Below are 24,512 nucleotides of genomic sequence, written 5' to 3'. Positions count from 1 at the left end.
AGCTAAAAAAAAAAAAAATCCAAATTTTCAGTCAAGTTTGGGACAAAGTACAAGAGAGGTGCCATTGTAATATGCACCAATAATGAACAATAATCTCCACATTAACAGCTGCAAAAAAGTTAACCTATTTATCCATAAGTCTACTTGCTTGGGCTTACTAAAGATTTTTTAAAAAACGTTAAGGTGACAGTTTGCTTGGCATGAAAGTATCACAGAAAGTATCACGTGTGCTTAGCATTTTAAACCATGTTTCTTATAGAACAGCAAAATCCAAAACAATACTTTTCCTAAATCTCAAAATTGATCCTTAATGTTCTTCAGAAAATACAGTCAGGAACTGCAGTCTAGTTCATCCTGGACAAAGGTGGTGACTACCACAGTATGTTACAATTAGCTTGTTTGTAATGTCTCAAAAGACAATCAATAACATAAAGACTTTCATTTATATCTATCAAACCCACATATACTCCTTTTAATTGAAAAGCTCTTAACTCTAGACATTTCCTGGATATAAAGCTACTTTACTCAAGATCCAGCATTTTTAATTTCCCTTGCATTGAAAAGCAGCATCCTCAGCTCAAAAGTAATGCTTACATAAAAGCCTCGCAGTCAGATCTCTGGGTGCCACAATGTTTTTCAGGATATGAAGACAAGAGTAATGTAAGCACTCTACTATTACAGAGTAAACACCATGTAGCCACAAAGCAGTGAAGACATCACCTGTAAATTATATGGGATTAATTTCCTGCAAAGTAAACTGACTGTATCTCCTGTTCCTCAATCCACTCTAAAACAGTTTGTTGAGAACAGTTTATATGGATCTTCCAGTTTTAAAGCAAAGATAATTCCTCCTTAGGGCATTGTTTCATGTGTGTCTTTTCTATATCTAAAAATCTTGCTTCCTCCCTCCTGAACGAAAATATCCTTGCTCAAACAACACATTTAAATACTATTGATATTTCACAGCTGACTCAGGTGTGCCTAAGTTAAAAGCTTGCAGAGAACAGAATTTTAAATAGGCAGACATGCTTCTGCTGCTTCTTTCCCTAGAGTTTACATAAATAAAACAAGAACAGCTGTATGGGATCAGAGCCAACATAGATGTAGTCCACTAACCTGTCTCTATTGGTGGCCAAAAAGGGATTCCTACTGAAGAGAATAAGATTAGGGAAAGGATGCAGTGATACATCCACAGGATAATCTGTCAGCTTTGTGAGATCTGCAGACCCAGGATTTCTACTTTGGTGACTGCAAGTTAAGTGTGATTCCAGAATCCAGGTATTACATACAGGAATGTGTTTGCTTTGGAAACTATTCTTTAAGATACAAAAAATACTGACCTTAAGCAATAACAGATAATATGATGCTAAGAAAATATTGCTATAAAGGAGTTAACACTGAAATTCACATATATGTTACTCGTTAACCTTTTAGTCAACCAATTTGAGAAGTTGTGGCTGCCCCACACCTTGTGTTATAGGCCAGGCTGGATCGGGCTCTGAACAACTCACGGCAGCAGGGTAGGAACCAGATGATCTTTAAGGTACCTTCCAACCCAAGCCATTCTATGATTCTGCGATATATTCCTGTCACAAAAATCTTGTATTAAAAAATGCGGGTAAGAAAATAGATATTACTATATTAAAAACCCCAAATCCTAATTGTTGTAACTGTATGAAAGACTTTATCTTCCTTTTTTACTCCTTGCTGGTTCTCTGTAAAAGCTGGTAAGAGAACACATTTGATCCTATGACTGTGGCAAGCAAAGTACATTCAAATTTTCACCTCATCTGAGGTAACTAATGTGCTGCTTCAAATAAAGTTACCCCAGGGTGACAATCAATCTCCCAAGGTGCAGAAGTGCTGTTTGAAAGCCTTTCTGCTTTTCAAACTAGAGTGGCAATAATGGTATCTGCACAGAAATCTCTTCTGCATATTTGCCTTCTCTCAGGAAGGCTTCTCAGCTGTAATTTAGTCTAGAAAGAATTCTCCATCTTTCATGTGGTACAAACCTTGCATATGCACAGCTAGCATGGATTCTCCTTCCAGTTTTGAAAGATCTCAGAAGTTGGAAATTGCCACCACAGAACTTACAATGAGCTCTGCTAAGAAGATTCTGACCCTTTTCCATTCTCACTTGCAAAGCACAGACATAGAATATCAATTCATTCTAAAACTCCTTAAAACTTTTTTTTTTTCATTCTAATGGAGACAAGCAGCACTAAGAAGTGCTAATTCATAATTTGGGTGGTCAGAGAATCAATGTTTTATTGTAGTGCCCTGCAGACATCTGTGGAATCATGCTGAATGAAATGCTCATCAGGAACCAAACTGGATGAAACTTGAAAAAAAAAAATAACAACCCAACCTGTTAAAAAAACCCAAACCTTTGAGGACATCAAACTTAGCAACTGAGAGTGTTTAATTTTCAACGATATGCAAGACCTCAAGTGAAGATTCTTCTGCATACCATTTGCAGAAGAATAAAGATGACATTGAGCATCTGAATTCTTCTTTACTTTACATCACTCTTTACTGACCTTGACCTAGTTTAATTTACAAGACAGACATGTGTTTCTGGTATGATGACCTTGTGGCTAAGTTTGTCTGCAAGAAGTTCTTGCACTTGAGGAATGCTGCATATTGAATTTTCCTCTGATGCTGAACAGCTCTCTGCCAGCTTTGTTCCTCTTTCAACTTCATTTAGTTTTGTCAACTCATATGTCAGAGATTAGAAGTTTCATGGAAAAAATAACATAAGTGAGAGCAATATTTTCATTCATTCATAAGTAAGACTTGTGTCCCTATTTTTTTTAATATTACCATGCTGTATAGTCACCAACAAACACCATGATGAGCCCAGTTCATATGATGAATAAATTGCTTCAGATTGACTGGGGAAAGAGAAGAGGACAAACAGAAAAGCTAAACACATATGTGCATGATATTGCATGACTTCCACTCTGAGCTAGAGGTCATTGATACATTCAATCAACTAAAATTAATAACTTTGTGAATTTGCCTGTGCAGTTTTTTCTTCTTTAACTTAACTGGTAAGGAAATAAATTTATGGCTTACCTTTCAAAACCAATCTGCCGTAATGTTTTCTCCCATGTAGAACCTGTATAAAGAGGAGAAAAAAACCAAAAACCGTTAAGAACCCTTTTTGTATGAACACTCTTTTCCTTTCCTTGTGCAGCTGGGATCTGTATATTAAGGAGATTTTTCCACCCCTAGAGAAGTACTTGTAAATAACACGTGTTTTCCCCAGAGTGCAGAACTGTTGAGAGAGGTTACCACCAGGTGACACAACACTGAGAAGGGTATCAGCCTACACAACTTTACATTGCAGAATAGCTAGAGTTCACTGCAATTCCAAGGGTGGTCTCCTCCTCTGCTAGAGCAATGTGATCTGGAAGTGCTGAGCTGGCATCTCACATCACGCACTCTTCACATTTCAGCTTTTCACTTTACTGTAGTGTTTGCCTGATTCTTGCTGAAAGCTTTACAGCTCCTTCTGAAATCCAGTCCTTTTACTTTTAAGCAAAGGCATGAACATCTATTCCTTCTTTATTGGTCAACCCTTCATATTCATACAAACAGCTGCAAAGGACTCTTTTTCAAAATGATCAAGGACTCAGCCCCACAAACTACTCAAATGTGCAGACTCATCCAAAGAATTGCCCTCAGTATTTCTGATGCACTTAATACAAATTTTAACTAGGTTTTCTCCAAAATACACCACCCCCCCCCCCCCAACACACACACACACACTGTGAGCAATAGGCATTCAATTTTCAGCTCTTGGTAGGTTTTTTTGCTTTTTGCCATTCTCTCTTTTTTTTTTTTTCCCCAACTACTATGAGGTCATTATAAACACAGGCTACTAAGAGCACAAATATCTCAAGTCATGCAGGACTGCTCAGCAAATGTGCAGGAGAACAGGAAGCTGTGTCATAGTTTGCTCTCTGTGCTTTTATGCTCCTGTGGGAAATGCAACAGCACTGCATGTAATTGTAAGCAACTACAGTTCTTTTTGAATGGTTCATCTCAATCATTCGTTGAATTCTCAAAATCAGAGAAATAACAGTAATTCCTGTTGCTGATGCATTCCTTCACCTAAAGCGAAATATAAATCAGGAACAAAAAGATTCCCTGTGAGTGACATTAAGCAGCACTTTTAATTGCCCCCATTCAGAGCAAAGCAGGCAGGGACTTCAGGCCCAAATCCAGCAAAACAAACAGCAGAAAGAGACTTCAAAAGCAAGGTGGAGAAAGCTCTACCTTCACTATATGGGAAAAAAAAGTAAAATTCTGTTCTGGACTAACCGAGCAATGTTGATTGTTTGATGAGTAGAGAGAGCTTCCACTGTGGCACCTGTATTTCCCTGAGGTGGGGGAAGACTTCTGCCTGCACAACTACATTAGACAATACCTCTCATCATGATGAGTTAATATTTTATGAAAAGAAGTCCTCTAAAGACATCTCTAAAGAAGAACAAAAAATACCCTCACACATTTATTTCCAATAAATGTGAAAAACTAAAACAAGTTCTACCACAACAAACCATGAATGATTGAGATAAATAAAGACCTGCTCCATTAATGTATCTCCCAATTCCATTACCTTCTTCTCATCTCTGGATTGTAACTGGTTTAACACAGCATCTATGAATCAAGTCATTGTTAAAAAGATGACTGTGCCACTCCACAGGTAAGTGCAGGGCAGACACAAGCAATTCCCCATATATTTTATGCAATCCTGCTAGCTCTGCAAGAGCAGCCAATGGTTTTTGAACTCTGAAGATTTGAAGAGTGTTGAAGAAAAGAAATCTCAACAGCACTTCCTAAAGCAAAGACCAGTACTGGCATCTTTAGTCCAAGTTTCTATGCTTTCCACTGTTACACATAATTGTGTATGGATTTTTCACCCCATGACTGGCTACACTTCATTTGTAATATATAGAGAGAGTCCTACTGAAGAGAGAGAGTGGGGGGGAGAAAAAGAGACAGAAAGGAAAAAAAAAAACGAGAAGGGAATTGGGTCTCCATTGGTTTGAAATAATCTTCTGGCTTTAGCTAGCCACCAGAACACTCTTTGAAATGCAACTGACTCCTCTGAAGCAAAGCCTGCCAAGAACACAACTAACATTTCATATTAATAAAACAAATCTTTTTTTATGGAGTCTTATTTTAAAATGTTTATGATCTAAACATTGTGTTTTAAGACTTACCAATTCTGTTCACAATAGTATCAACTTCTACACCACACTAAGAGCCAAAATAAATACCCTGAGGTAACAGAAGCACTAAAAAGAATAGCACTATTAAAAGTCTAGAGAACCTACTATTTGATTTAAACCTTACCCATTGCTTCCAAACCATAAAACAGGATTTAAGTCATGTAATGCTCATTAAAATCAAAAAAGGAGTTAATCAAGAATTAAAGACTTGCTCCTGCTCCCAAGGAAATCAATAGGAATTTGGCTATTCAATTCAATCTCTCTCTCTGCGTGGTCTGGGTAAAATATTCACCTGTTGACTTTCAGAATCAGTCTACTACTACACGTGAGTCACTAAGTTAAGGTGGCTTCCTTTTGCTTTCTTTTTTTTTTACCACAACAAAAATACCATAACTGCTTGTAAGAACTCCTTAATCTTATACCCATGTAATTGAGCTTTTGTTTTTCCAAATATTTGCTCCAGAGTGCCTGACCATCCTCATTTATTCCAAAAATTCTGTTTCACATTAGCAGCTCTAGCTTTAAAATTCTTCAAAGAGATGAAGCATAATGCACTACCAGAATTTCTGCTCACATTTAATAGGAACAATGGTAACATGCATACCATACTCACATGTGCACTCAATGAAATTTTAGCATAAGAATGAGAGCGTAAGAATATGAGATGTAATAAGATAAAATCCAGAACATCTTCCTTAAGTGAAAAGTTGCCTTCTTTGACAGGTAGGCTTTCATTCACATGCAGTTTCCATATTTAGTTTGGCTTGGCAACAACTCTGCTTACTATGAACTCACTGTTGATGAGAGGACTCACAAACCACTGCTGGGTTGTTTGCCTTCACAAAATATGAAGGTGCCTTGCTGCTGAAGTGCACTGGTGGGAATAGGGAAAAGACATAATAACATATTCACAGGATCACAGAATCAGGGAATACCAGGTCAGAAAGGACCTCAAGGATCATCTGGTCCAACGTTGGATAAAAGCACAGGCTAGACAAGATGCCCCAGTACCCTATCTAGCTGGGTGTTAAAAGTGACCAATGTTGGGGAAGAATACTGGGAGTACCTTTGGGGAAGAACAGCTGAATTTGTAAAGATTATAATATTAATATCAATTTCAAAGCCTGAGACACTTAGTATTCTCCAAACCATGAAAAGAAAAAAAAAAAAAAAAAAAAAAAAAGGAAAAAACCCTTTCACACATTCAAGAGATACAAAACAGAGATACAGAATACTCCATACACTTTGATAAACCTTTCCATTGCAGGTGCCACTTCTCTCAACTCTGCTCCTCAAACAACAAGAACAAGGCAGAACTTTGCAGAGTCCAGCTCAGCGAGACAAGTTGGGGGGACCTGAGTTTCTTGAATGCACACCTTAAAACTCTCAAAAAACCTGGATTAACACACTGGATTCTCCTGATACAGCTTCTTTTTCAGTAGAGTGTGTGTAAAGTTTATAAACCACTTGAGGGTTTGCAGTCTATTTTTAATGGATTGGGAAACATTGCTCTGTTGCATATTCTCCTTCATCACCTCAGTACTTACTAACAAGTAACTAACAAGTTAGTAACTTACATTAATGACCTGAAATGTTCACAACTGCAATTGATAAAAACTGCCATAATTGGAACACATTCGTTTCAGCAGCTCCATATATTACTAACAGCCTTTACAGTTGTTTGTTCCTAGTAGCAAGCTTCTATCTTCTTCCAGACAAAAGCTGATAAAAACTGTTGGTGTTTTTTTTTTTTTTTTTCAGAAATCCTACTTTTTTTTTGGCTGTTTAATAAACATAAAACAACAGGCTTTATGAAACCAAACAGTAGTTTTGACTAGAGAAATGTAGGTGGCATACTTACTTGCTGCACAGTACCATAGAGGTACTGGTAATATTTACTTACCTGTACACTGGCCATCCAATAGTTAGTTATGTGCAATGTGACATTTACATAAATAATCATTTCTCTCATGTGAAGGGCATCAGACAGTGCTACCTTGGAATTTAGCATCCATCTGTCTATTTTGAGAAATAAAGCTCTCTTACACTTCCTCCTCCCTTGATTCAAAATACGCACCCTACAACTCATCACTTGGCAATTTTATCTCCAGTCTATCATCTGGGATAATGACAACTCTTTCTTTTAGCATGAGATCTCCTAGTATGGCATATTACTAGGAGATCTAGCATACTACATGTGCTGTGCCCATTTTAATTCAGAACTGGAGAGTATTTCTTGGGTAGAGCTCTTACCATGCTTTGGTTTGCACAGCAGGGTGATCTTTGAGTGCACAGACTGGATTCCTTTCACATGAAACTAAAGTTCAGCCCAAGGACCTAACTGCTTTGTTTCAGCCACCAGATGTTTTTCTGTTTGCATGACCAGAGCAGAGCTAATCCATACTCAAAACACATCAAAACATGGTAGCCAAGGACTCTGCACCAAATACTTCACCCTTACCACACCATGCTGCTTGCTGAGACAGATGCAGCTCACTCCACCATTCCCTGCCACCTATCCTGGAGTGTTCTCCGAAAAGCTTCCCAGTTACAGTCGCCCTGAAGGATGAAGGGACAGGTCAGGGTGCACACCCTAAAGATTGATTTCTGGGCTGTCTCCCATCCACTGCAGTGAGCAGGAGCCTTTCTACTGCTGTGATATACAAACAGAGTAGGACTGTGTGCTCAGCACTGTCACACTCCCTACAAAACCCCATGGAGCCAAATGTGTAAGGCAAGATAGCAGATTAATTTTTAAAGCAACTCCATGAGGACAAGAAGAAAGGGAATATCTGGGCTGCTACAGTTTGCTGTGCATGCTGAAGAGACTAAAACCACCAGTAAAATGGAAGCTTAGGGCCAGCTGTCCAGGATTCTGTCTGGATGAAGAAAGTGATTGCTGACTATGTACCAGGAGAAAGTCATATCAAGAAGAAAGATCAGATGTTGCAAGTCTTTCCTTGCCTTCCACACATACCAGCTTTCAACAGATTTTTTTACTGAATAAAGAGCACAAATTTGATCCCTCCACAATGTCATGGGAAAGATTTACTGTGTATTTTCTCCTCCGAGGAAAATAATAAATTACTATCATGAGATACAAAAATTGCTTTCCAATAAAAAAGAAATCTTGACTCATTCCACGTTAACCGGAAAAATAATCATCATAAAAAATACAAGTTCTTCTCTAAGGAGATGTGAATGAGTGGGAACTTTTACTAATAAAATGAGCAGAGGAGGAATATAGAGCAAAGTGCAACAGTACTGACACTACATTTGTGTGTGTGTACACTTATGTATATTGCTTTAAGGTGAGCATTAAGAAGACAACGGCTATGGTAACGTGATTAGCAGCTGTGTGTGAATACTCACCTCTTCCAGCCTGTGGCTTCCCTGGGAGCACTGGGGATCCAGATATGTGTCAGCAGAACTCTCACAGAGAAGTGGGGACCCTAAAAGCAGCTGCTTCACAAGGCCAAATCCATATTATTTTTTTCAGTATCTTAATTAGCACTTAGAGCTAGGGTCTGAGAGAGCATTGTTTTTTAAATTGACTGTGTAACTTATGATAGACAACACCATGTGAATCACCCCTCAGTGCACTTGGGATATAATTGACCCAGCATCTTGCTGGAGGCAGGGGCAGATCCCAGATCACTTTGTTTGACAGCAAAACCTGTGTCTCTGAGCCTGATGCAAAGTCTATAGAAATAACTGGAGAGACTTGCACTGAGTTAATGGGCTTTGATAGTTTGCTGAAATAAAGAGCAATGAGGAACAGCAAAACAAACAAACAAACAAACAACATCAACCAAAAAAACAAAACAAAACAAAAAAACCAAAAAAACCAACCAAACAAACAAAAAAACCCCACCAACCACGGTTTCTCTACATGCAGATGACAGCAAGTTAAGAGATGTGTGAAAAAAAAAAAAAATTACTTGGAGAAATAGTGTGGGAAAGTACTTTCTGCATTTTTTTCTCCCATGACAGATTTGTTTAAAGATACACAGGTAAAAAAACAAATTTAAATTGGCTGAATTGCTTCACATATATATTTTTAATTAGCTTTTTCACAAGGATGACTTCTTTTATCTGCTTAGATATATCAGAAACAACTTACAGGCCATCTTCCCCTGCAACACACACAGGCTTAAAACCACTCTTATTTTAACCTCATTTAATTTCAAATTTATTTTCTCAATGAGGCAGCAAAACAGCAAAACCCAAAGCACTAGAATATCCTTGGGGAATGTACTCTAGATGAAACCCGAGACAGTTAGCTAATGGAAAGGGCTTTTTTGCTTTTGTTTAATATTTTATTTATCTATTTGTTTGCTGTAATGGTTGGTTAGTGGGTTTTAACCCAAATTTCCAAGGATACGTCAGATTTGAATTCGTTCTGCCATCTTTTCTTTTTGAAAAAGAACCACGCTCCCTTTCCCCATCACCGTAGACCACTTCAAAAACGGATGAAAAAAAGGAAACAACGTGCAGAGCAGAACATTGCAGGTTACCAGCCCTGAGTCCCACTAAGGGAATAAAGGGTAACAAGTCAGATGGTCCTTAGATATGGTCAATCTCTTATTCTTCTCTACAGCAGGAAAGAGTGTCAGGGCTCTGGGGAGCAGCCTTGAAGGAAGGCTACTTTTCCTGCTGCTGCCATGGGGGATTGCCAGCCTTAAGCCAGAAAGTCACAGAGTGTAAGAGAATCAAAGTTCACTCCAGACCTTCTGAAAAGGAGAAATAATAATTCAATGAGCCCTTTTTCAAATATAGAAGACTGGCTTTGCTTTTGTTTTCAAAGTAGAACTTGTATTAAGTTTTATTTTTCATAAGCCTGAAGAAAATAAGATTTTTCTCCATTTTTATTGGCAGAAAAATTCTCTCGTCTCCTATCCCAAGCAACACTGCTCTGTCTGCTAAGGAGTATCTTAGAGGCAAGGTCTTAACTTCAGAGTGTAAGTGACAGGCATCCTTCCAACCTCTAGAGCTACCCTCTGCTTACTTTTATTGTAACATAATATACTGTTATGGATAATAACATCGACCTAGTTTCCTGCAGCATTTCATGTGTGAAGCATACCAGCACAAGGAATTCGCTTTTCATTGTCTCATTTTCTCTTTTTGCCTCATCTGAAGGAGGGGAAGTGGGCACACAATTATTTGTGGACATTTCAGCATAGACACAGGGGAAGGGGGAAATAAACAAGTGTGTCTGCAGTAGTACATCCATATACAAGAAATTATGGATTACCTAAATAAGAATAGGAAACTAGGAAATCTTGCACACAAACAGGAGGGACATTATGACAACAAATCCCAGCATTCTAGTGGTGGCATCTTTGACTCATTAACATACTCCACAGCATGTAAACCATGCTTTTTCTATGAAATTGCTTTCTGGTTAACTTTCCCCCCCCGCCTAGTTACTAAACAACCATTTCATTCACATTATTGCCCTCAGAGATTAAAGAAATGTTTGCATAGTAAGATGAAGACAGCAATTTGCTGTTAGGCATAAGGTCCTGCCCACATTCTCAGCTTTCAGAAAACAAAACAAAACAAAACAAAACCCACCCAAAAAATTGTTTCGGTGACTAAAATGACACAAAGATCTGAAGTGCTGTGTGAAGGATGATTTCCAGAATAAACTTCAGAAAATAGGCTTGAGATGTGTAAAAACTTAGCATACACCTTCCAGGGAAGCAGAAAGCAGCACTTTCAAACCCTCCTTCTGTCTTCGTGCCATTAAGAGAAGGCAGCAGTGACTGCATCAAGCAGCAAGGCATTCAGGGCATGGAAGTTGGCTCACTCCCAGAGATCCTTTCAGAGAAGAAATCTGGATGCAGAAGGACGTGCTCCTCTGGGCATGAAGCAGGCACACAAACACAATCAATCAGGATTGGGCAATGACAGCAACAGATGTTACACTTCCTCCCTTGAAAATATGAAGATGCCTTATCTAGTTCAGCTGACAAGTATAAACTTAACAAAGGGGGTTTTTTGGTTTTATTTTCTTTCTCTTTGGCAGAGCTTACAATTTTGTGATTTCACTCAAATTTTCACAAAGCTCTAGTCTTTGAGATCAGAAAGAGCAATGCTATTCTGCTTTCCAGCTCCCATTCCTCTCATTCAAGAGAGAGCTGACTGTGAGCTGACTGCTCAGCAAAAGCAGAACTGGCGAAAGAACTGGAGAAAACAGAAGACAATGAAGTCACAGACTGAGCCCGATTCTTTGCTTCTACACATCAGTGTTTTTAAAATGCTGCTGCCACTCACTGAGAGAGGAGTCCATACAGACAAGGGGGTGGTGAGGAGGGGTTTGGGCAACTCAAACTGGTGAGTTTGAGTTCCCTACCCACCCACACCTCTCCTTTCCAACACACAAGCGCACAGCTTTCAGCACCCCCTGCCAAGCCAGGAGAAACACGAGTCACACACTTTGCCACCTGCAATCTGCTCCCCTGCACGCCTGGAACATCTGGATTTCACTACCACTGGCTGGGAACAAGAGCCACAGGTGAGTATTACTGATCTGTGCTTTGATCATGACCTGAGGAACAGCAACAGTGAAGCCACTAAAAGTACCCAGCCAGGTTTCATAGGGATCCAGCATTATGTGATTGTTTTTAGTTTCATCTATAACAGACTGCAGGATTAGATTCAGTGTACTAGGAGAGCATTTCCCAACATTTAATTAGTATGCCACAAATATCATGAGCACGATCAACAAATTAAAGAAATCACTGAGTTGCCTAATAATTTCCATTTTTAAAAGCACTCCATGCTTTAAACAGTTTACAAACAGTTTGCTCTTTCTACAGCTACAGGCTTAATTAGGAGTATTAAGAGTAATTTCTCCCCATTTAGTTCACTTGGTTAAGTCTAAGCCAAAAAAAAAATCAATAAAAGCATTGAAACCTTTGCCATTCTCACATGCTAATAGATGATAAGAGTATTCTCACACTTACTTCAAATGTGGCTATTTTGTCCTCACTGGAATGTGTTTGAGTGTTTCATTAGGGTATTAAGAGAGTCATACCTTTTGAGTGAATACTGAAGAGAATGATGAGCATTAGTAATTTTCTACTCATCAGGGATTCTCATTTTACAGAAATAGTGGGCTGTTTAGATGTGTGACTCTCAAATGCATTCTTAAATCATGTGTTTTATTTATTCACGTGCTGCTTCATTAGAGGTGACATTACATCAGGCCTAATAGAAAAAGAACAAACACTTTATTGTTCGCTTCTTTTCAAAGATGCATGGCCAACAACAGCAACACTTCAAAGCTGCCACCAGTTGGCAAGTTTTTCCAACCCAAGCAGGTCTGAAGAACTGGAAGGTCCCACAGTGGGATTAGTGTATCAAGTGATGGAACACGGGTGTGATATTAGAGAATAAGCAGTTTATAAAGCATCTCCAAGGATTAAAAAAACTTATTGGAAACATTCTTGTTCTGCTCAAAATAATACACAACAAAAAAGCAACAGTTCAAGAGAACTTTTCTAAAGGATATTGGCCCACTTACTAAACTGTCTCACCCAAAACTTTTCTCTGCATCAGTTTTTGAAAACTAATACCCTGAATATACAAATCTTGGCATCTTGGCAACATTTTCCACAAAGCATAAAAGCTATTAATATTTCTTGTTTTTCCCAGCTAAATTGCATGAAGTATTTTTATGCAGTTGCAAACATGAGCTAGTCGCAGAGTTGGGGGACACTGAACCTGTTACATTCTGAAATTAAAGCAAAGACACAAAGGAGAGAAAAAGTATATTTGATAGGAAAATGAGCTGGAAAGTATAAAAGAGAGAGGTTTCTAACAAAGAACAAATCATATATAAAAACATTGACTTATATTGAAAAGAGATGTGAAAGTAAACATTTGCATTAAATCTAAACTTAGTTTAGATCTAAACTAATCTAAACTTCAGTAATTCACTTTTTATCTGGAATTATTTATTTGAAGACATTTTGCGTGAGGAAAAAAAAAAATCACAGTCTAAAACCTTCTTACCACCCTATCTAGCTACTAATCCGGAAAGGAAATTTAGTGATGGAAATAATACTAATAAATTCTATACAACACTTCAGTGAATTTGTTTTGTACAATCATTGAATGCAAAGTAGTAAGACTTCAACAGGAGTCCCAGTAATATTTCATCCATCTTTAAGAATTATATTTCCATTATGGATTTCCTCAAGTTTTTACACTTTTGACATCATCACCATATCTGCACAGGACAGAAGGACAAAATGATGCCTAACTGGTTCTGCTTATGGGTGAAGAGAGCTCCAGAGGAAAAGGAGGCAGAGGGCTCCATGTACTATTAACAAAGCACATGGAGATGCAAGAGAGACTCACTTCAAAAGGATGCTGCAGTTGTTGGTGCTTGCAGAGGTTTACCTCATAATAGTGGATCACTGAAATCAGGCTGCCAAGCAAGATGGTACTGAAATACAGCCAAGATCTCACACCTCACTCCATCTCAGAGAAAACCTGAAAAGCTCCAACATCAGGCATATCTATCCATAGCTAGATATGCACCCACTGGCACATCTGTAGAGGTCTGGTGATTAAAACTGTATCACCAGGACAAACAGAAAATTTAAAGTAAAGAAACAAAGCAGTTCTGGGACATGTGATCTCTTCAGAAGATTCAGACACCAGTAACCTCACAAGGACCAACTTTGCAAAATCTGCATAGGTTTTGGTTTCTTGAGCATCAATTTTATAGCAATGGCATTCATTCTTAACAAAACAGCAACAAACAACAAAAGGGTCAATGGATGGCTTGGCAAATATTCAACATAGCAAAGCTTCCAAGCTACTGGTCAGTCTAGAAAAGCTGTGAGAAAAAGCAAATATTATTTAACAGATTTTGGAGGTCTCTGTGAAACATTCTCTGACTGCTGTAAAATTTTATTAAATGCTATTTTTACTATCAACTGTGTACACCAGTAAAGGCACCTAAAGCAGGCAGCAAATGTCACTGCCCAGACTAACACAACCATTTTATGATCCAAACATTTGGGATTTTTACAAGGGGGAAACCTATTCGCTATTTAAAATTTATTCAAATTCAACCTTATATCTTCTAGAATTTGAAAGACTAGTTAAGTCTTTACAGCTACTCTTACTTGCCCTTTAGAGAAAAATAATTACGTGTTACTGGCCACATCTTCAATCCACAGAACAGTGAACTGCTCTCCCTCTTTTCCTCTTCCTGTGCTCCTCAGCCCACCCTATTTCACCTCTAGAGCAGGAGGGCAAATGTGGGCTCTACATGACCCTGACTTGAAAAACTATTCACATCAAGAACTCCAAAAGGTCAACATTTCTGAGGAAAGCAAGGCCAGCTTTTCAGAGTAAAAACACATGGGAATCCCAATAATAGTCCACAAATGTAAAAGGAAATCCCTCACACCACTGAGGTTGGATGTGGAGATAGAGAGAGAGAGGAGATACTTATTTTATAAATATAAATATCAACCCAATTCTCCACCTCTTTGCAAGAACAAAGATTACAATGTCAAAGCCCCTGCACTAGGTCAGCCGCAGCACGAAGTATTCATTCCAGTTGTGGAAGAAGAGCTGTATTCAAACTGCTCAAGAACTTTAATTCTCTTTCAAGTGGTAAAAACTGGGCACGCTTTAGTGTAAAGGGAAAAAAACCCAAACAGAAGACAAACAAACAAGTCCCTTTTAAAAGTTGCTTATGAACAAAAAAAAAAAAAAAAAAAAAACAAAAAAAAAAAAAACAACCAATCTTAGAAGTTATTAATCTTATTAATCTGACTTATTTTCTCATTGGGCATTAGTTTCACATTACTTGAGATTTTGAAGCAATTTCCAGCTTTAAATAAATACTACTTCAGTCAAAATTATGTACAGAACTAAAGATCAGTTCACAAGAGAGATTATAGACTTTGAGTAGAGCTTTTCCCATCAGTGCCTTATAACACAGCAATTGTTGAATTAGTAATACATTTGTCAAACCTAGTAAGCAATTACAGTTAATACATATAAAACAAATTACTACTCCATTTCAGCATGTGAATAGCGAAAGTTTGGCATGAGGTTCTAATTACTTAATGTGAGTCATGCCAAAAACAGTGGGACAAGTTGTATCTTAACTCCCAATGTGACCCTACTGAATCCAGCTCCTCTGCATCACGGCACCAGTCCCAAAGGCAGAGTGTCCAGCAGGGCTTGTCCGGGTGCCTAAAGACACCAAAAGTCAAAGGGCGAGGGTGGGAGCAGCCAGTTAATGCCACAAGCCAGCTCAAGTGATTCCTCTGAGAGGGTCAAACCTCGACCAGGAATAACTAATGGCTTCTTTTCTATACCACAGTGAAGAAACAAATACGTACACTGTGTCAGAAATAATAGCCCATACTCCATACAGAAAAACCTGGCACAAACTAGCGACTTTGTGTTGATAGGTTTTCGCACATGAACTATGGACTGAGAGATGCTAGACAGCCTGACCTCCTACTGGCTCTCTTTTGACAGTGAAGCAGAGACGGGTTGACACTGGAGATTAGGGTTTTTTTAAAATCCTTTTAAATAATTCAGGCTTTATCTCTTGCACAGCTGCTCTTAGCAGTTTCCATGGAGTGATGTGGGAGCTGTGAGCAGAATTATCTTTTTGTTTTGAGAGCTTCATGTAACTTCCTATTACATGCTGGAAAGTATGCATTAAACCAATACAAATACTGATTTTCACAGGAGACAATGAAAAATTAAAAGTATAAAGAGGAAAATAAAGAGTCATTTAATGTGCTGCCATCTCACATGTCAAAGGGAAGCCAAGAAACAAATTCCACACTTTGATTTATGAACAAGCTCATCAGAGATCTGAACAATTGCTCTTAAGATATCTTACATTTTGTGCATTCCTACGCCAAGAATTCAATTTTCTCCATTTTCTTTCTAAATTCAAGGAAAATATTTTTTCCTGGGGGATTTGCTGGCACCAGCACTGTCTATGGGCCAGGAAATGGTGGGATCCAGCTGAGCTGAGGGCTGTGTAAAACACAGAAGTACACAGTGATTGCCTTGAAAAATGCAATCCAGACAGGATACAAAAGCTGAAGGAAATGCTAAAATTCAGTATTTAAGGAAGGACTAAGAGAAAAGGAAGCTCTAGGCTATACTGAGCTGAGGCACAGCATTGAATCATGACTCTCAGTTGCATTCTTCTGCAGCTTCTTATCCTTCCCCAGATGGGAGGAAATTTCTCTTTAGGTAGCTCATAAGGGACAGAGACAGTGTCCATTTCCTCTTGTATCAGGCCCAACAAACACACACATTTCTCAAATCTTCTCTCTTATTCTTTCCTCTTTGAAGCTGGCCTAACAGAATGGCTGTGGATGATGGCTGTGTCCTGGAGAAGTTCCTGCAGGAGCTCAAATCTTGAGAAAAGTGAGAAAATGAACAAATAATGACTTCTTGATTTACTGCACAGGACATCTCTTCCTGTCTCCATGAAATTTCCCCATTAGTACTGAAAGTCACTGAAGAAGGGAAATTTAACTGCTGTTTTCAAATGCCTTGAAAACTGACATTTAGAACCTCTGTCTACACCTAAAACATTGGAAATGTCCTGAGAGCCTTTGGAGTGAGCCACTGGGAGAAGAGTGGACTTGCCAAGCAGCCGTATCAGGACTATAAGATTATGAGACTAAACATCTCTTTATTTACTTCATTTTCAAGAGATTCTTTCAGTGTCTACAGAAAGGGGCCACAAAAATACTCAGGTCAGATGTTTATGTGACAAGCAAGCTAGCAATAGCATTTGTATTTCTGTGTTCATGTAGGGAGGCCTCCTGCTGATCTCAGGAAGCAGGAACCAGGAATCATAGATAGAAATGCAAAGGGAGAAAAATAAGGCATCCCATTACTGCAACAAGCCAAAGGATGAGGGAGGTTGTACACTGCACACATTCATCACTGTAGGAGGAAATGCACTTCAGAAGAAACCCAAATACAGCATGTGAATATATGTTGGGCTAACTGAATGTAGACACAGCTAATGAATGCCACCTCCATGGAGGTTACCTTATCTTTGGCACACAAATAAAGAAACTGGCCAGTCTAGAAAATTGCATTAAATGACAAGTAGAGATAATGGTACAAGATTACACAAAAGGAAGTGATTTTACAGATAGAAAAGAAACAGATCCTGATGTACTCTGTATATCTTCTTGCATCTGTCACTGCACTGCCTACAGTTAATGAACACGGATGTGGAAAACAATCCTCTGTCAAGGTTCATGCTCAATAAAAGCCTGAGAAAGGCCAATTCACTGCCTTTACTGAGGAACTGGAAAATTACTCTGGTGAAAGAGGAAGCTCCCATTTAAGAACAATCAGAATCTACATCAGAAGCATATTAGATCCACAGCTGAGGACATCTGCAGATAGACACATTTAAAATAAAATTTTACAATGTTTATTCAAGTCATTAAATTACATAATTGGTACCCTACTGTTTGATTTTTTTATGTACCACCATAAGCCTTTTGGAATCTTACTTCCTATTAGACTTTTGCACTGGTGAAATACTGCACCTACTGGAAAACAACCATTGAGCAAGAGAATCAGGACATGATAAACTGAAGAGGAAGTCTCCAAGAAAGCCCCTGAGATAGTTCTATGAAATCTGCACCTGCAGGGACCAATAGAAGCACCAAAGTAAGAAAACAAGTTAGAAAGTAGATCACTGGCTCATTAAATTTGTCTTAGTAAGAAATAAACACTCACATGCAGAACAGTTTCCTATCAAGGGCTGGCAGGCAGGGTGTGCTCAAGTGTAGGTGGCTGGTGTACCACAATATAAAAAACTGTCTATGCAAGGAAACTTGAAAACCTTTTTATCCCAGCAACTGCTCAATCTCTTGTGCACCAAGGAGTTTTAACTCTCCATGGTCAAAGCACATTAATCTTGAATTGAATGTGTTCTTCCATCACTGGGATGTATCTGCATAGCCATGATGACATTTGCTGACAAAATCCAGTGTAACTTCTTACGGACTAGCATAATGACATAAGACCTGATCCTGGTCCTTCTTTATGTCATTTGTGTAAGATGATATTAGACTTTGGCATTTAAACAGAGTTTAGCTATCACTGTGTGAAAAGATACCTCCTAATAATGATTTTAGCAAATTATTTGATGAGAGATTTCAAGCTCATCTTCATTATTCCACAGAGGCTACAGTGTTTTAGAACTTCCATACAGATACTGTAGATATCAACAAAGGCCTGATAGCAAGGAAGTTGAATTGTCATAAACCCCAAGGACCAGAATTACAAATGAGTATATCTTGACTGAGTGCCAATGATTTAGCAGAAAAGCAACATTAAATTCCCAAGACAGAGCAACAGCAGAGACAAACCAGTCACAGAAGTCTCCCAAAATAGCAAAGGGTAGATGGAGCCACAAAAATTCTTCTAACATAAGGTACTTTCAGTGTGCAAGAAATGTAATGAAGTTTAAAACAGAGGCATCAGGTGGGATATTGTCACATCGATTAAAACAAATGTGCAGGTGACATGTATGTGAACACATCAAAACATATGAAATATAAGTGAACATACATAAACATATGGCAACACTGCTCATTTCAAAGCCAAGATTATTTGACTCTGTGCTACACAAAGAAGCATAAGATTTCCAGTTAGAGAGGTCATTCAAAGCCTAGCCAAACACTGGGAAATATCCAGAGAGATTATGACCTAACTATCCACATCCTGGACTAAGAATTTCAAACTCAAAAAACCCCCTACTCACATTGTTATTTATGCTGAAACATTACCTAACTTTTTTTCCATTTCTGAGTTCCAAAATATACTAATCTTCGTCATAGGATTACATTATTTATTTCATTTAAACAAGTTTCATATACAACCTCCAGCTGAGGAAGGAATAATGAGCAAACAAGTTAGGATAAAGTATCTAAAAAGCAGAATGCTCCTGATAGGTTTGATTTACATCTGAATGGATTTAGCATCAGCATTTGGAAATTGCAGAGTCTACATTCCCCTCTCCAAACTCAATTTTTTCAGCTCATAAACCTTTTTGAGATTTATAACAGCTTTCTGAGCAGTGTCTTCTGCATCCCATATGCTAGGGGGATAGGTGGTTTTATTAATATTAATAGAAAATTACAGCAGCCAAATATTGTGGTCATTGACCCAAATATAGAGGATACTACCTCAGAATCAAACACAGACAAAAAAAGGTACAACTCCAAGGTGAAAGTAGCTATTTGTACCACAAACAGTAACATAAACAAAACAAAACAAAACCCTCTATAAACATGAGATCACTTTGGCAGTGATCCTAACTCAGAAAAGAGAACACAACAGTGAAAGCTTTAGATAAATGCAGCCACTGTGTAACATGCAGAAGACAGAGACAGAAGCAGAGCAAGTGAGAAACATTTATCCCATTTTCCATAATCTGGTAGGTTTGTATTTTATTTTAAATATCAAAATCCTATTGAAAAAATCCTAGGAGAACTAGCATGATGTCATCTAAGCCACATATTTAACCCTTCTTTATTCTCAGAACTAGGTCTTACACCTTTTCTCAAGTAAAAACTGAAAGCAAGGTTTTGTGCTCGCTTTTGGTAAATGTTCCTTGCACCACACGGGCAGCCACTCAGCTAAGGCTCACATCCTGCTCCACAGAACATCCTAACAATGCACCTTCTACCTGCTCATGTACAAGAGAACTAGTGTTACACAGTAAAATATTTAGAGATGGGGGGAAAAAGGAAAAAATTAAACTTATTTAGGAAGCATGGAACTACCCTGTAAGCAGTTGTCTCTCCCTAACCCAGTGCAGTGTTTTGCTGTGGCAGCAACAATGATATATACAGCATCACTTCCATGACATCCAGGACATAGCAATCCCTGCTAATGAAATGTTTATTTAAAATTAAATATTCTTTACTTGAATTAATATACTAGTAAAGTATAAATATGTAATGGTGTTTACAATATATGTATTACTGTACAAAAAATTTAATTCTTGCAAAAAAGACTAAAATAAATGAATTTTACATTGCTGGCACTCAGTACTTCCAAAATAGAAAAACCCTGTTATTTCAACCATAGTTTGAGAAATCTCTGAAATCAAGTGCTGCCACTACCTAAAATGTAAAATCTTCTGCTTTTCTCTGAGAAATCACATAGGAAAACACAGAAGCTGATTTTTGCCTTCTGACTTAATACACCAGCCACCAACAAAACACAATATTTATTGTCATTTCCTGCAGCTGCTGTTATAGAACCTTTCACTCTTTATTATAGCTAAAAAAAAATTTAAAAAATAAAAAATAACAGGAACTGTGAGCTATGAAGGGAAATGTGGTATAATTTTCTTATTGTTATCCAGGAAGACATAGAATAGATATGGAAACGCATCTTTGACTTTTTCCAGATGTTCATGGAACTCTATCAGCATTCCAGCCTTTGTTTTATGTGGATATGGATTCTGTGAACTTCCTTGCTCAGGATTTTCCTTTTTATCATATATATGAGAGAATTCTGACAATGTGTCAGTGGGGATATGAAAAGTCATAAAAAAGAATCTCAAAATTCATGTATCATAGGTGTTGTGTAATATAACTTGTGGAAAGGCTGTTGAGAGAATAGGGTTGTAATGAGAACAGGCGGTATTTCATTCTCAAGTCAATGCAGTTTCATGAGCTGAAATTTATTTTGGTTAGAAGCCTTCATAAAATTATGATATGATGAGAGTACAGTCGCAGAAGAGGGGTCCAGTCCAGCATGGCTGTAGAACTGCTACACTGGGCATTATGACTCACAGAACCACGGCTCACAGAACCATGGCTCACATCTACATGTCAGCAAGACAAACCTGATCTCTGCCAATCCCCAGAAGTTCTCATTTAAAATCTGGATTAAAATTTTAATGGTACTTACAAGTACTACTGGAAATTGGAGATCTTATTTAATTCAGTGCAGTGGCTAAAAATTATTTATTCCATCCCTCAAAATTTTGATGAGGCAACAACTGCATGAGTAGCAGACTCAGGGACTTCAGAAAAGGAAGCCCACTATAGACTCTGAACATTCATGTCCATCATCTGACCATCCCTTCTGCTGTCATGTATCCGCTCCTCCTGCGTATTTCCGGAGCATCTAACCAAGAAGTGCAAGTTCAACAAATCACTCTTTATCACTATCTCCATTCTGCAGAAAGCAATTATTTATTGTGTGACCAATCCATGCACTGGGTATAACACATTATTTTCTGTTATATTTCCGAGTATTACGTCCACTTTAATCTTGTCCGGTCTGTGCATATTTTTGGAAGCCCTCTACCTAGAGTCAAAGAAGTTGAGCTTCTGTGCTATTGACCACTAGAGCACATTTTCCTCCCTCATTGGTACTTACAGCTTTCTAAACCTTGGATAATTTCATGGAATTTTGTTATTGAAAAAAATGGTGCTGAAATGTCGTCTTCCCCCACTTAGCAAGACTGTCTAATTGGGTAATTCAATCAGCCTGACTCCTGAAATTGCACAGGTTGCTGTGTAGTACTAAAACTTAATAATCACTAAAAGTTCCTGCTCTAATGAATTATGTCTCTCAAGATGAAAATGTGCATGTGTTTTTATATAATCAGAGAGCAACTGAGCACAATCTGATAGCAGTGCAAAAGGCATCTCTTGTCCCCTTCACACAGCACTGATTGTTAGAGTTTCTGCCATTCTTGTACTTTATTCTTAGTCAAACATAAAACATCAGATAGTCAAGAATAAGGATTACTATGTAAATATCCATCTCTGAAATAATGAGAACTGGGAGACCAATAACTTTTATGAAGCTGGAATTGTTGCCAGCACAACAGCATCAGCTCAAATTATTTTTTATTCTTGCCATGTTTGTCAGGGATATCGTAGAATCACACATTCATAGAATCAATAAAGTTAGAAAAGATCTCTAAGACTGCCAAGTCCAATCATCAACACTACCATCATGTTCACCACTAAACCACGCCTCAAGTGCCATATCCATATGTTTTTTTAAGCTCTTCCAGGGATGGTGCTTATAGGACTTTCACCAGTATGTTTTTGTAATTCCACAAGTTTCACACTGCAGCTGTGTTTAATTACCACTAGACCACCACACCCTCCAGGTGTATGCAAGACTTTTAGGATTTAAATCCAGTTTGGCATCTAAATTAAGGACTGTATTTTTAAAAATGATGGTAATTTGCTAGACTCTACAATGGAGACTATTCTGGCTGTAATTTGAGTCTTTTGACATGTCTACAGTGAAGGTAAGAACACAACTTTCCTCATGAAACATTACATTATTCACAGACAAATTTGGGGGGGCCTAGAAAAAGCAGGAATTTCCTGGAACCTGCTAGCATCACCGACAAACCACATGGATGCAATCCCATGAAGAGGTCAAACTCTGTTGGCTCTAAAGGATGAGTTAAAAATCATCCTTTTGCATTTCAACATTCTAAATTTGTGCGCCAGAAAGAATTTGTGTGACACCATGAAAAACAATTTGCTATTTGCTATTTTTTGACCATAGTGACTGCAGGTAAGGTGATACATGAACAAAAGAACATAATATGCTATCTGTTCTTATGACTGTGTCCTCTGTGCTGGAAGGCTGGCTATCTTTTTTCAAAATGAAGGACTATATACTTAAATACATAGTTATACAGGTATTAATGACTAATTTATGTACTCTGAACTACACTTCTCTTGATTTTCTTCAGGAGCTACTTTCATTCACTGTTCTACACCTCAAAAAGTTTGGTAAAGCTTTTGACAGCCTCTGGCTGGAGAGCATGGTTTTGAGCATTTTATACTACTTCAGTGTGAAAACTGTATTTAACTTGCTTTCAGTTTTAAAATCTGCATTCAATGATATCTGAACACAGCTGAAAATCAAGTTCATTCTCTTAATCACTTTGAAAGATACTGTGTTCTAGTCTCCCTATTTCTAAACACATAAAATAGGATTACAGTTTTTTCAGGAAATATTTTTCATTTACTACACCTTTCACTGATGCTATTGAAAATCTTTCTGGTGTTAGTCTAGATGATGACTGTAACATCTCTGAAGTCCAGTTTCTTGATTGCTTTAAACAAACCCTTCAAGAAATGTAGTGTGACAAAATTCAGTAGTAAACACAGTATATATGGCATATATTTATATTTTCCAGACCTAGATATAAGGAAAAATGCAAGATTTGAAATGAAACAAAAGGGGGATGTTAATGACTTTGGAAATCAAGTCTACTATTCAAAATTCACAGTTCTCCTCCTTCCACAGATTTAAAGGATACTTTTTCACCCATTGTGAGTGCTACAGAATTGTTCTTAGTTATTTTGCTCTTTGTTAAGAGTAAGCATTGACAGATGTGCTGCACATTGTTTATGCAAAAGGTGTAAGGCACAGCACTTTCTATCATCCTGTGTGATTACTGAGACTTGCATATCTGGAAGAACTTGGAGGGAATTTTAATACAAACTTTCCATTTGGAAGAAAACTCAAAGCATGCAAGTTCCAATTGTATTTGACCTAGGTTTAGGACTACGTTCTAACACACTGATGCAGAAGAGCTCGCCAAAGCATTTCAAGTCCAACCCCATCAAGAAAACATTTTTTTTCCTGATTGCTCCAAGCCCTATTTATGTGAGCAACACTTTTTGCTTTGTTTTATAGGGAGATTTGTTTTACATCACAGCTTCCATGAAGAGTTCAGTAAACTCAGCCCATTCAATTAGAGGTTAACCTCAACTCAAGACCTCATTTTTGTCCAGAGCAGCCCCTAGCCCACACTGCCCAGGGAAGCCCACCCACTGGGGTGCTGCACCGCCAGGGATGGCCCATCAGAGCTGCCATCCCCAGACACAACACCTCACCTGTCCTTGCAGCTGAGATGCCCAGATGGTGGTCCAGCCATGGCAGAGGGGCTGCAGTGAGCAGCTGTCATCATCTGAACTCAGATTTGCAGTTTGTTTTCCAGCTGCTGATGTATAACCCTAGAGGTGCAGAAGGATCAAGCCTAAGAGCTCTGACCCAGGGACCAACCCCTCTCAAACTTGCAATGTGGGTACAAGCACATGCAAATGCTTACAGCACCACACTAAAAAATCAGGTTTTCTAAAAATACTCAACACAATTACATGATGAAGAGCAATCCTTAACGATGTAAACAGCCAAACAGAAAAGACAGATCCCCAGAAATAA

At 38.2% G+C, this 24,512-nt stretch overlaps 1 protein-coding gene across 1 annotated transcript in view; it reads right to left on the bottom strand.

Annotated features, from left to right (window-relative positions):
* PIEZO2 (piezo type mechanosensitive ion channel component 2) overlaps positions 1–24,512 on the bottom strand; it is a 283,163-nt gene that overhangs the window by 146,470 nt on the left and 112,181 nt on the right. Inside the window, exon 4 of the mRNA XM_062500913.1 lies at positions 3,079–3,121. Within this exon, the coding sequence (XP_062356897.1) occupies positions 3,079–3,121 (43 nt within the window). The remainder of the gene's footprint in view (positions 1–3,078; positions 3,122–24,512) is intronic.

The sequence above is a fragment of the Cinclus cinclus genome, chromosome 1 (assembly GCF_963662255.1).
Source record: "Cinclus cinclus chromosome 1, bCinCin1.1, whole genome shotgun sequence".
Classification (NCBI taxonomy): Eukaryota; Metazoa; Chordata; class Aves; order Passeriformes; family Cinclidae; genus Cinclus; species Cinclus cinclus.
The sequence above is the reverse complement of the archived record's forward strand: the minus strand, read 5'-3'. Positions and strand labels throughout refer to the sequence as shown.